The 13,414-nt window shown below is 40.8% G+C and overlaps 1 protein-coding gene across 1 annotated transcript in view; it reads right to left on the reverse strand.

Annotated features, from left to right (window-relative positions):
* LOC102306058 (SPARC (osteonectin), cwcv and kazal like domains proteoglycan 2) overlaps window positions 1-13,414 on the reverse strand; it is a 44,067-nt gene that overhangs the window by 23,236 nt on the left and 7,417 nt on the right. Inside the window, exon 2 of the mRNA XM_005919568.2 lies at window positions 1,666-1,674. Coding sequence (XP_005919630.1) covers window positions 1,666-1,674 — 9 coding nt within the window. The remainder of the gene's footprint in view (window positions 1-1,665; window positions 1,675-13,414) is intronic.

The following is a 13,414-nucleotide window of genomic DNA, read 5'->3' on the forward strand; positions in this document are numbered from 1 at the left end:
ACAACACAGCTTATAAAACTAAAGCATTAAATGTCCTCTCTGTGAGCTAGGAAATTACAAAGTATTAAAAACGCGCTCCGTTATTAGCAAAATATGTATCATCACAAGTCGCACGTAAGATTTTAACAGGATAAAAAAAAACTGTTTCTTTTTCTAAAGCTTTCATATTACTGTCATGAAAAATGTCAACTTTGTGACATTATATCTATAAGAAGTTAATATGTGAACCTCAAGCCAAATTTGTTTTTCCTTAGCTTTAAGCAAGGTCAGGGAAGAACTGCCAAACTCATCTTCACTGTTGCAGAAGTAGCTTCTAACATAAAGTAAACGGTGCAAGATAAGCCTCAGCAAGCTGTATCTCATAAAAGGACTTGAACTATCTTAGCTGCTGCACTGGTGCAAAGGGAATATTTGCAAACCAACTCTGTTTTTTAGAGTGTCCCTGGCGGCACTGCGCTGGAACGATAATAAAAACTCTGCGTCCCCAGGCTGTATCCATGCTGACCCATTTCTCTGTGTGTCAGGACAGAGAGGATCAACTATTAAGCGGTTACAACTCGGCACAAGGCCCAGAGAGGACCCCGAGGATCAGGTCTGTTCAGTTTAGCTCAGTCTTACTCTGCTCAGGGGACACGAAGACTGAGCTCTTAAGTCAAGCTGAACAAGTATAGCTGAAGGCTTAAATACAGTGTACAGAGGGAGGAGGTAAAGAGATAGTGTTAGTGTTTATACCTGTTTTTCTACTGTTTTTCTTAAAGAATGCATTTCACTCAAGAAAATGAAATTTCATTAAAACTCTTGGTTTTAAAGAAGCCCCTTTAGTTGGATTTACTGAACAGAGTTATGAAAAGCGGTTGCACACTACAGAGTCACTTCTAAGTATGCCCACCCTTAAGGTGCAGGAAGCCGCTGCAGTTTTCTCCTGAACTATAGGTGTCAGCCTTCAGACTGATATAGGAAGAAAAGAAGTCAAAACCAGAAGCACAGACTTGCAAAAGTTTTTCCAAAAAGTTTTAAAACTGTTGCAACACTTCCCACTTTATATCTGCATATCTCTGAGCTTTGTAGTAGAATATCATTAAAATGGCAGCAAAAACCAACACGATGATTCGTGTCTTTAATGCAGCTGCAGCGGCCGCGGCACAACCTGCCAGGTTAGGAAAATCAAGAGGTGCACGACCAGTTGTTCATTGCCTAACGCCAGGCCACAGCGGTTTGCGGTGAACATAAAAACATGCTAAGAAACTTAAAAAGCCATTAGGTAAGCCTGCCGAAACATAGCATTTTGGTGATAACATGAATAAATCAAATAAATGTAAACTGTTTCTTAGGATTTATTTAACATGGTTGTATAGAACCACTTGACATAACTTTGATGTAAAATGTTTATTTATGAACCACAATTCAAATTATTTTAATATTATTTATTCAGAGTGTGTTTGACTTTGTCTGTACTCGAATTGGATTTTATATTTTTTAGCCATTTTTTCTAATCATATTTGTGTCACACTAATGGAGCTGGATTGAAAGGGGGGAAAAAATCACTACTATTAACAGTGATGTCGTATAAGTGCTAAGCTATCATGCAGGTGAAACCAAGGGTGTAAAAAGTGTCAGAGCAAAGACAAACAATGCGTTGCACAAAAGTACAAAAGAGACACTAACCTCAACTTCCTGTGGCGATTAAAAGCAGCAGCGAGGGAGACAAAAGAGAGACATTGTTAGAGACAAAAAAAGACACTTTTCAGTTTTCATTACAGGCTTCCATTTAACATAGAAAGAGTTTATAACAGTTATGGCAGCAGTTAAACTGTCAGCCCTTAATGCATTCTGATTGCAAATACATGCCTTAGTCTCACTCCTCTCCGGGGACAACATAAGACATTCACAAAGGATTATGAGCGCCTATTAACTGAGGATGATCAGCTGCCACTTCTATGAGCTGGCAGGCGTCCTGAACACTAAGGGCCCATTCTCTGGATGTTTACAAGCAAGTGCCAAAAGTCAGCTTCCTGTAGCTCAGAAGTTATGGATAAGCCATGACATATAGTGTCAACCTTGGAAAAATACAGGCAAATTGGTGGAGGAATCTTCAAAGTCAACAGACGGATGTGATTTAGATGGGTTTTTTTTTTTTATAGTTGCAGCACACACACGCACAAACACACACACACACAGAGAACATTTACTAAGCGTAACAGTGACAACACAGACAGATATAGCTTCTGTAAAGTACAACCTTGACTTAAAAGGGGAGTGACTGCTTTCCTTTCATTCCATTTTACCGTCTTGGCTTCGGTCCAAGGGCATTACACATCAATACCCACCACAGCCTTTCCCCGTGTGTTTCATCATTCAGCGCTCTGCTGCGTTTGAAAGAAATATAGCACTGCATGGTTTATTTCAGCAGCTCAACCCTGTAAAATATACCTAATTCACACACCCACAGCCATACCTGTCTACTTAACAGAGCTGTGACAGCATCTTAATATATCACCACGGACATTTTACAGGCCTCACAAGGACAAGCCAAAAAGCCAGCGAAAAGGCTTTAAAAGACTGAAGTAAGAATTCATCACCGGTCCACAGCAGGACTTTAGATTTCACCTCGGAGACAGTTTCTTTACAGTAAATACTTTCCCAGTGGCAGGAAAATGTCCTGGTGCTACATATACGAGAAGCAATATCGCTCTTTGCTATCCTCCAAATGGGCTGAATTTCTGCAGGGAATCATAAGAGGAGAAGAAAAAGAAACTTATAATGTGTCGTGTGAATCGTAAACACCCCCGCTGCTGTATCAAATGACTTTTTTATTCCTTTTTCAGATCTGCATCTTCTCATGACATTTCGAAGGTTATAACTGAATCGTTTAAGTTTCAAGTTGACACTGCGACATAAACCGAGCAGAAATAACTGCTAAGTGTTTAAATTAGGCACGAAATCAGGTTTTGCAAACATGTGGGAAGTGTCCGGGTACAATATGATTTTAAAAAAAATCTGAAAACAAGTGAACTAAGATTCCAAGACTGTAAAAGCATCACATGTAACAATTAATTTATTATTTTCAAGTCTGCTGCAATTACCCAGCTCACAGTGCTGCCAGGACCAACGGGAGCCCGACATAATGTCCTAAAGGCTGGAGTGCTTATCGTCTCTCAGCAGCAGTGTGACAGCAAGGACACCAAGCTGAGGCTGTCTTTAGTCCTTCACCAAGGTTGAGAGCTAATGCTGTCCCACTGAATCCGAGCCAGGCTGCTGCTACAGTTCAGAGCGAGCTCAGACGAGAGGGAAGGAGGAGGGGAAAGATCAGGGAGCAAGAGGGTGTGATATTCATGGTGGCGATCCCTTGAGTTATGTGATTCATATCACACAAACCACCTCTTCTGCCATTTGTCAACAAGGCTGTAATGCAGCCGGTGTAAAACAGAGCCAGGAGGCTAATGGAGCTTGACTATCCAGATGCTGCGACTGCTCCCCCTGGACTGCTCGCCGGTATTAGGCTGACAGCATTTGGCCGCAAGCCTGACTGCGTTCTCCTGAATTAACGTCTACCTCATGTCGCCTGAGCCCGTCTGCTGGGGACATAAATACCACTGCTAACCCTGAACCAGCCAGCCCCAACATCACCAGTGCAAGACAAGTGCACACTGGTGTCCTGAGGAATGACACCAAAATCAGTGTGGCTGCTGCAATGGGTAGCATGCATGCACATCCTTGTCCTGAGCTGTGACGCCAAACCATAGAGGGAAGCTGAACTTACTTTGGCAGGATATTGGGATATAAAAAGCATAAAAAAACATAAGTTTGGATGTTTGAAAATGTGACGTGCATGCAACATTTGCAGTATGGCTAGTGTTAGGAAAAGAGTGTCCGTAGTCACCCTACTTTCAACAAATGTGAAATGATAAACAAATATGTGATTTCATGTGATGTAAATAGTCATACGGCACCAAGAAAGTGGCGTCGGGTCATATGATGACATTACCAGCCACAAGAATGGCATCTGGAGGCTGTAGGACAATGGCTGCATCGGCGTTCGTTAAGCTAATGAAGAAAAACAGCTTCATCAAACATCTATCCAGCTTTTTAACCAGTTATAGGTTGTAGTAGGGCTGGAGCCAGTCCCAGATGTACACCCCAGACAGGTTGCCTGTCCATCACAGGGCTGCTTCACCAAACATGATAATCCTAAAATAAAAATGGCACCAAATTTCGAGGAGAAAGAGCTTGCCAGAACAGAACTGTCAGAGAGTGTGAAAACGAGAGAATCTCTCCCCAAGAAAGCTACAAAGCAAAGCTAACAGACTGCGAATGTCATAGAATTTATTTAGATAAATGGTTAACTGTACTCCACCTTCATAAAAATAACCTCTTGCACATTGCTAATCCAACACTTTTACTCTGAATTGATCCAGAGTTTTATTGCTGACCTTTAAAGCTCAAACATGTCTGTGATATCTCAGCTTTTTGGGCTTACAGGAATAGGCAGTCACAGCTAGCAAGCTCTGAGTGGTGTGAATCGTTTTGAGTCTTTGCTTATGGGATTAACATGTCTTAAAATGTATACTTCGTGATTTAAGATGGGTATCTTTGGCAAAGTAGATTTCATGGCTCATAGCTGAGGAAGAAAAAAAGGCCATTGGATTACCATCAGACACTCAGTGTTGTGTAATTGATATCGTAAAAAGAGATTTAGAGCCATCTGTAAAGTTCACGCAAGTCGAGTGTCTGCGGTCAAGTGCAATTCAGTGGCAAACCCTACAGCCTTGACACTTTTAACACAGACTACATACTGCGCAGTAATCCAAAAATGACCAGAGTATTTATGTTCAAATAGAAGATTTATTAAAAAGGAAGGCAGGTTTGTGGGCTCTACGTGAGAGCTGATGAAGCAAATCCTGACTTCAGCTTAGCAGAAACAATCTTAGCATCTATTCTACACCACTGCAAAGATCCATCATGGTGCATGCATATTGCTTGCTCCATCACTGCAGCTCATCTGCATGTAATTGACATTGATGGTACAGTCTGGCCAGACTGCAAATCAAGTGGTACTGCAAAAATCTAAAAATCCCATCAATCAGCATGTTTATCGCTAACTATATTTACTTTTGATTTATTTAGATCCAGATGCAACACTTTACACATCAACAGTAAACAAGTCTCAGCGCCACCTTCTGCCGAAGTCTGCCGCCGTTCACTCAGAAACAGACACACAGATCAGGAATTTTTAGTTAGGAAGTTCTGCTTTCCAGATGAAATCCCTCACTCTCAGGGCAATAACTGCATGCTATATCCTCCACAGTATTCCTTATTGGTATTCTGAAGATGATATTTGCAGTGAAGACATCACTTAAGCAGCAGGATATGAGTTAGAGGTTAAATGATGACTTGGACATTTTGCATTTCCCCCACTTGTCATTTATCCAGCTTCATGAAGTCATTTACTCTGCCGCCGACTGGATAAACACAGGCTGATGGATGGACTAGTGATCTGGCTCATGTCTGTAATGAACGAAGAACTACAAGAGGCTCTCCTCAGCTGATTGCTCCACACTGTGCTGGAGCTGTGTCATCCCATCAGATCACTCAGTCTTGGCCGCCTAGCTGACTGGCAGGACATTGTCGGCTCGTCATTCCTCCAGCTATCTTTTGCACGGTAATGTGCTTTGCCTGATTAATGTAGCCGAATTAGCTATGTCTCCTTACCTACTTTAAATTGCAGCAAAAGGGCACTCAGGCGGAGGCTTTCGTAATTTTACATTCCACCCTCCGTGTCTCTGTAGTTACCGGGGAGCAGCGGGAGTGTATCTTGCCTTTGCCATGTCATTATGGCGCCTTGAATCAGCACGCTGGGGCCTAAGTGGTGGAGGTAATGTCTCGTTCTGTTTGTACCCTGCCGTCTTTTAGAATGACAGAGAAATGAGCGAGACACTAATGGTGAAGACCCACCACAGATTGAAACACTTAGAAATGCATTAGAGCGTTCAAAAATGACGCTGTGAGCCTTACGGCCCGAACCCATCGACTTTAGAGTGGCAAAACATTCCGTTTTCACTTAAACATGCAGCAGAAATCACAAGGCAACAGCTAAGTACATATTTTCACATCCCCTCTGATCCCACATGGCAACTTATGTGGTTTTAAATGCAACAACTCCTCAAATCACTTTCACTTTGGCAGACCCTTACATGATCTTTGGTTGCATTACAGTTTGTTTAGGGTGATTACATACCGTCTACTCTATGAAAGAAGCATGAGATTTTTCATCACACTCCAAAGACAAAAATAAGAAATCCACAGAGAAAAATGGGGGGGGGGTGTCTTGATTGCGGCAAAATACCAGGGCATTAAGGGATTAAGTCGCAGCCCAGCAACACAGAGCTGGATCAAATTGATCATCTGAGCTGGAGTGCTCGGGGGGCCTGCAGGCGAAGGACGCGTATTGTTTCACAAGGTAAGACGCCTGCCTGCAATGCAGTACAGTACAGAGCACAATCTGCAGCCATCTCTACACACTGAAGGGCACATCTCTTTTCCCGAGCCACAAAAAAAAAAAAAAGGCAAGTGCCAAGCGTGCATCCATCTGAAACGCTCGCACGGTGCTGCTGAAATGCAGAAGTAATAAGGATGAGTGAGGAGAGGAGATCAGCTCGTGCAGATGAATGCAGATAATTTAACCAACCGGCAAAAACATTTTCTAGTTTATTTATAGCGAAAATAAAGGAGACTTATTTCAACCCTGAAACAAAAGTCTGAAAAACATTAAGAGCTTCTCCCGTCGGCTAATAAGATGAAAATTTCAGGAAGTTGCATCACAGAAATAAACCTTTTCTTCTCAGGAGCCCTTTAGCTGTGGTCTCAAATCACTGATGAAGTGACACATCAAACACTGGTCAGGCTCGGTTTTCTGCAGTAGAGGCTCCATGGTTGAATCAAGGCACTGCATGCTCTGAGAGATGCAGTAATTGGAGAGGAGGAGGAGAGCACAGATGCAGGAAAATGGATTCTGTTGGGCCCCACTGCTGAGCCAAGCAGAACCCCAGAACAGTCTCTGCATCATCTTATCGCTCCTTCCACCCCATTTGCAAAACAAAGAAGCAGAAAGAGAAGAGGCGAGCCTTCAGGTTGAGCTCCACACACATATGCCCCAGGGAGCTTGCAGCTTATGCAGGGCCGTCTTTCCTGTGCTGAGCTATGCTGCTTCTGCATACAATATTAGCAGAAAAAACCCATAATAAGACGAGCTGAAGCATGCGGCTCCACAGAGACCAAAATATCTAAAGCCAGTGAGCTATTTTCACTTTGTAGTAGGTAGACTCATCGGTATTGATTGGCAAACACAAAAAGTTATCAGCATACATAAACAGATGAATGAGCTTAAATTTTGTTTGGTCCTGGCACCCTAACTTTACCACGGGAGCTTAAATCAATATTGGATGTGGGGGAGGCTAAGAAAATAAATTCCATGCCAATAAACTCTGAAAACCCGACTTTTTTGTCTGGAGGAATAAAACATGCCTTGCAGCTTTCACTACTTAAAATACAAGCTTTTCATTGATTTGGACATTTTCAAGGATTAAGCAACAGTTTTGAGGAGAAAATTCAACCCTGCGTCTTTTAGTTTAATCCTCGGAAATTGTATGATATGCATTTCCAGATACAGTATCTCTCTTTATGTCCCAGAAGATTTTTTTTAAAGTGTATTATCAGTAGAAGAATTACTATTCCAAAGACTCCATGACTTTCTCTATCATTTACAGTGTTTTTACAGTAGTTTACTTGAAATACTTTTTTAGTCTTAAGTTAATATATCAAACTGCTTTTTCCTGGCTGTCTAAACATATTCACTCTTGCTTTAGAGGTTAGGTTAAAGTACAATCCAGGGAGGTAAGTGAGCAATGCTGTTTAGCCTTTAAAAAATATGTGAAAAAATGAAAATTCCATAGGAAAAGTAACCCATCTACAACAACCTCCACAGCTGTGTCTATTCTGTTCATGCATGTGATCATTTTTCATCACTATTAGTACTGGCTGTGGTTTGTTGGCTTGCTGACTACCTTAATCCAACCTGCAAGACCTGAACAACCATCAGTGACCACAAAGCAGAATAATCTGAATTTAAGCTGGTAACATTAGTGCTGACTCAGAGGTTTTGAGCCAGGTTAACACGCTCACGAGCATGCCAAATGTGTATTGACGTGCAGCTGAAAATAGACTTCAATAAACAGCTGTTACAAGCTACAGCGCTCAGGTGTTTTAGGAGTGAAATGATGGAATGCTATCTTGTTTTAGAAGATTTATGTCTTTAAAACAAACCAGTGGGATTGGAGCTGAGTGAAACTGACTGACTAGGAAAGTCAGAATGTAAGAAGAGGCAAACAAACATTTTTGCACACAGAAAAAAAAAAATACCAACATAATTTTCTTTTACTTGGACGGATATGCAGTAGCCAAAAATCTGTGTAAAGTTTTTTTTATGCTGTACTGAGCAGCTGTGCAATCATTTGAGTGGACTGTAATGCACTGTCAGCATGTGTGTTCTGCAAACCTCTAAGAAAACTGTGATTACAATATACTTTTTATTACCATCTATCTTTGCCTGTGATTATTACTTTATTTGCCGTCTCCGAATTTTTAACAACTGTGCCTTCCGTTTGAAATAATTTGGGTCCGCTGACAAGTATGCTGAAGCTGCAGAACTCTTTTATAACTCTAAGTTTACAAATCAGCAGCATGGTTAAGAGAAGATAATTATGATAAGCATTCCTGTTGAAATGCCACGGGGATCTGCAGGGGTAGCTAAGTTAAATATGCTAGCTGGCTGATTACATTTAATTCCCCCCGTCTGCCATGGCAATGAGAACAAATTGGGTTGTTGGGGCTGCTGATAGTACTAATCTCTGCAATGGCAATGGGATATTACAGTAAAACAGGAAGGCACATTGAGATGTCGCGTTATGGCTGTAGGAAGGACTACATCACGCTATAAATGAGATTCTGCTGGGTTCTTTCAACTGAGAAAAAAGCTATTAGCGCTTTAGCTCATTTCTCTATCCCTGCTATACGATTTGCTTGATTAAGGTCATTTCAATATGACTTTGTAGTGTATATCTATTACCCCGCCAACTCAATGAATTAACAGTCTCTGTCTTTCTCACACACACCAACAAATACATCTTCTAAAAGCCACACATACTAAATACAGCTTGAATATAGAAGGGATCGTAGGCCTTGCAAGCATGTCCTTGACACCTCTCTGTGGCTCGGCTCTCTTTGCTCCCCAGTATGGCTCCGGGGCAGTCAACCCCATCTCGTCCAACATGAAAATAAAACATACGCAAGACAGCAAAAGAAGCAGATTCTCTCCAGGCAAGAGCATGTCCTCTACGTTTTTGTAGCTGCCTGGCCTAATTGTAAAATACTTGCCCTGCTGTTTCAACAGTGAATGATTTGTGGCCTAAAGCAAAGAATCTATCAATGCCAGGTTGAACCTGAGAACCTTGCATTATTACACCCATTGTTACTGAACATAAGCAATACAGCTGTGTTTGCTTGGAGCATGTGTTTAGTGCAGCATGGACCTAGGCAATTCATAACAATAATGGGGTGGCCCCAAACACACATCTATAAAAATATATTAACAAAAACAACACCGTAGGCAGACCTAAATATATTCAGGACAACACTTTTCAGTAGCCCTAATGTATTTTTTCCTATCTAATGTATGCACTGTTATTTGTGTAGGCTTTTTTCCCCCCAGGTTTAGTACAATACACAGAAATAACAGGTCCCACTACTGCATTCTTACTGGAGAGTGTTTTCAGCAGGTGAAGCGATCCAAAGTGTTTACGTTGTGTACAATAAGATTTGTTCAGATAAACAGAGAGGGATCTTATTGTAGTTTACTGGCGGATGAACTTCCCGGAGACAAATGCCAACCTCATCATTTATTTTGTCTGCAAGGACATGCATTATATTTTATTTGTCCAGCTTTTATACGGCTAGTGTTTAAAGCTATTATACAATTCAAAGTGAGCGGCCACAGTGAGTGTGTTTTTAAATAGACAGTAAACTGGTTATCATGTGATCTAAAGTACAGACAGTCTTTGGGATATTGGATCTGTGGTATTTTAATCCTTGTATGTATTATTAACTAGTAATAACTAGTAGCCCGGCTATAATTATTGTAGTTTTACATTTTCCCATCTGACACTTGACTCTAGTTGTGGTTGTCAAGATAGGTGGAAGTGAGAAATATAGAAAAGCATGCAAAAGTATATTACTTCCATTCTCTAGCTATAGGGGAACAGCTATAAAATGAAATATTAAGTAACACCACTAGAGATTGTACTTACTGAAAACAAACACATGACAACCACCTGTTAGTACAACTAACTGTAACAAAAACAAATTACTTGCCAGATAATTCTGACAAAAACACTCCAAAAAGGCGTAAACAACCCAAATGCATTCAAGAAGTGTGACTCAAACTACCTGAAGTGCCATTTGGCAGACAGCTAGATACTATAGCCGCCTGTATCAGTATTCGTCTGTCATTTAAAGCATCAACACCATTAATCCAGCCTTAATACAATTTAAATGAGATTCATACAAAACAAAATAGTCAGCAAAAGAGAAAACAAATGTGTTGCTAAGCTGTAAACCTTTTTAATTTCTGCTTCAAGCTGTGAATTTTAACGTGTGATTCGGAAGCTAGTTTCCAGTGAATATGTGAGGAACTGCATTTTTTCTACTTGAACTCTGGCTGTATGTTTTTCAGCTACTGAGACTCCTGTTTGTTGAAAGTGTAAAATTAATAATACTCATGTCCCTGAAAACATGAGTCAATGGGTTTTAGTGAATTGAGATCTTGCAAAAAGCACTGAAGTGTCAATTATCTTTTTCCAAACTAAAGATATAACTGAATAAAAATGATCTCTGGGGAGGATCTCACATTAGATACACATTGAACAAAAACACAGCCATTTCCATCAGAAACAAATTACCTGTTAAAATCATGCAGGGTCTAGTTTTGATTTTCTTTTCTTTTTAAATTTGTTTCCCTTTGTTGCTTAATTTTAAGTTTTCCTTTTTGCTTGTGATCCTGGCTACCAGCATAGCTGCAGGGATGGCAATGTTATGCTCAAGGACTCATAGTTGGTCCACGGCTCAGATATATGGATTCAATTTTTGTGAGCAATTACAGATTCCTGATGATTATTAAACAGATTAAACAGTTTGGAGTAATAATTATTGGATAGATTGCCATCAAATTTAGGAAAAACTTCATTCTCCCCTTGTGAAAAGCAATAGTGACTTTTCATAATCATTATTATTATTAATATTATTATTATTATTATTATTAACTCTATGATTTTTCCCAGACTTCCACATTTTGCTATAGACTCGAGAAAAGCAGTGGTATCAGACTTTTTCTTCTTCTTCTTCTTTTGGCTAAAAATTGATCATTGGTTGAATTTTGGGTGTGCCGCCCTGCCTGCCATGAGAGAAGACAGACACACAAGCAGAGTGGCAGCATTCGTCGCTCTGTGAGCAGCAGGCATAGAGGAGCTTCACCAGTACAGAGACAACTCTCAGGCAGATGCCACTATAAATAATGCATGAACAATAGAGCCAGCAGAAGAACCTTGGAACAACTAATTATTCAGCCCGACATTTCAGCAACTCACAGCGAAGTTAATAGCTAAAAAAGATGGAATTCAGGCCATGATCGCTGCTGATGTGAGTTAACACTGACGTTGTAGGAACAGCCAAGCTCCATTATGAGACACATTAATCTACACCTAACACAACAAGTTGCTTTCTCTTGCTCATACTAAAACAAAACTAAAATGCATGTTTGGACTGTTCAGAAGATCTTTATAAAAAAGCAAATGTCTTGCTCTTGCTACCCAGTGATAAGTGCTCCTCCATAAGAGCAACTACAAAAAAAGCACTCTTTCCACTCAATTAAGAATCACCAACGGTGGTGCTCCTCCTACTATGAGTTGAATCTGAGTAGCCCCAAACACTCGCAGCAAACCTCGGCACCGGTAAAAGACATGCATGGTAATCACAAGAGGACAAAAAGGCATCTCATTCCACCACTTCTGCCATTTTGATCTCATTAGTGTGCAACGAGAAAAAAAACACAGATAGCTAATGTGATAGGCTGATCAGATTCACAGCAGAGGAAATACGGATAACTATTAGCTCGTTTAACGTTTATGGTTTGTCTCATCTTAATTTTCAACCCTCGCTCTGTCGTTCACTTTTAACTGGAAATAGGCCTCATTATCATATTTCCAGCAATTGCATACTGTTTTCTTCCTCTAATTTTTCATATCCGTAATTACATTGGCTGTTAGCGCAGGAGCATAAATCCTGTGGGAGGCTAATAAATGGCTGAGGTTGATGACAGGAGCAGAAAAAACCCACAGCTGGCAGTGTGTCTTTGAGCTAAGTAAAGGAGCTCAGTGTCATGATGAAACAGCATCATGTTTGCCGTTCATACGCAGAAAAAACAGGGTGAGCCCTGGACTTGCATTTATCAGAACCCTCACTTTGGAGCTGTGCTGATGTAGGATCAGCGGCCGGCTCATTGGCTTCGCAGAATGACTTTAATCTGTGAATGAAGCATTAGTTTGTTTGCTGCAGCACAATTAGTAGTCAAACACTGGTTTTCACAAGCCATTAGTGACTCCAGAGGGATTATGCTAGGCAGCACCACCTTAGCTTTGTTGCGGCCTGTCACAAAATAGATGAAGATAAATATGAAGACTTGGCCCATGGCCAGATCCAGCTGCTAAATGGGCAAATCTGGCTCAGTGGACAGTAATGTGTGAGCGCTGACGAGAAGCAAGCATTGTGTCGCAGAACATTATGAGCGTTTTCGCACCTGTGCTGTTTGGTCGGTTTAAATCAAACTCTGTGGACGTGTAATCGCACTTCGAACGTGAACAAACTACAGTTTGGCTGGTTGTCGAGATTTATTCTGACCCCTCACATGTGTTATACTCTGAGTTTGCATTGATAAACTCTGGGAGGAGGTACAGGGTGCCCTAATTTATGTATAACCGCCATAAATATTGTTTTGCTTCTCTGTCAGTTAAACTGATAAATGATCAGCTTGTGACTGAATGACAGAGAAGGGGAGAGGTGTTTGAGGTTAATTGTTTTTTTAATTATTCCTTAATTGTTACTTATTCCAAGGTCTGTGTGCCCATTTAGGGTTTTTGTCTTCATTTGTGTCGATGTTTGAGTCTCTAGATGCTGCAGATGTCGTAGTCCTTCAGTCCTCCTGGTACTCCTGCCAATTTTTCTCACTCTCCACCTCTCTCTCTCTGCTTGTGTGTGTGTGTGTTGTGAATGGTATGGTAGGATAATTGAGAGAATCTCCCACTAAACATCA

The sequence above is a fragment of the Haplochromis burtoni genome, unplaced genomic scaffold (assembly GCF_018398535.1).
Source record: "Haplochromis burtoni strain Fernald_Lab_line unplaced genomic scaffold, NCSU_Asbu1 Contig_37, whole genome shotgun sequence".
Classification (NCBI taxonomy): domain Eukaryota; kingdom Metazoa; phylum Chordata; class Actinopteri; order Cichliformes; family Cichlidae; genus Haplochromis; species Haplochromis burtoni.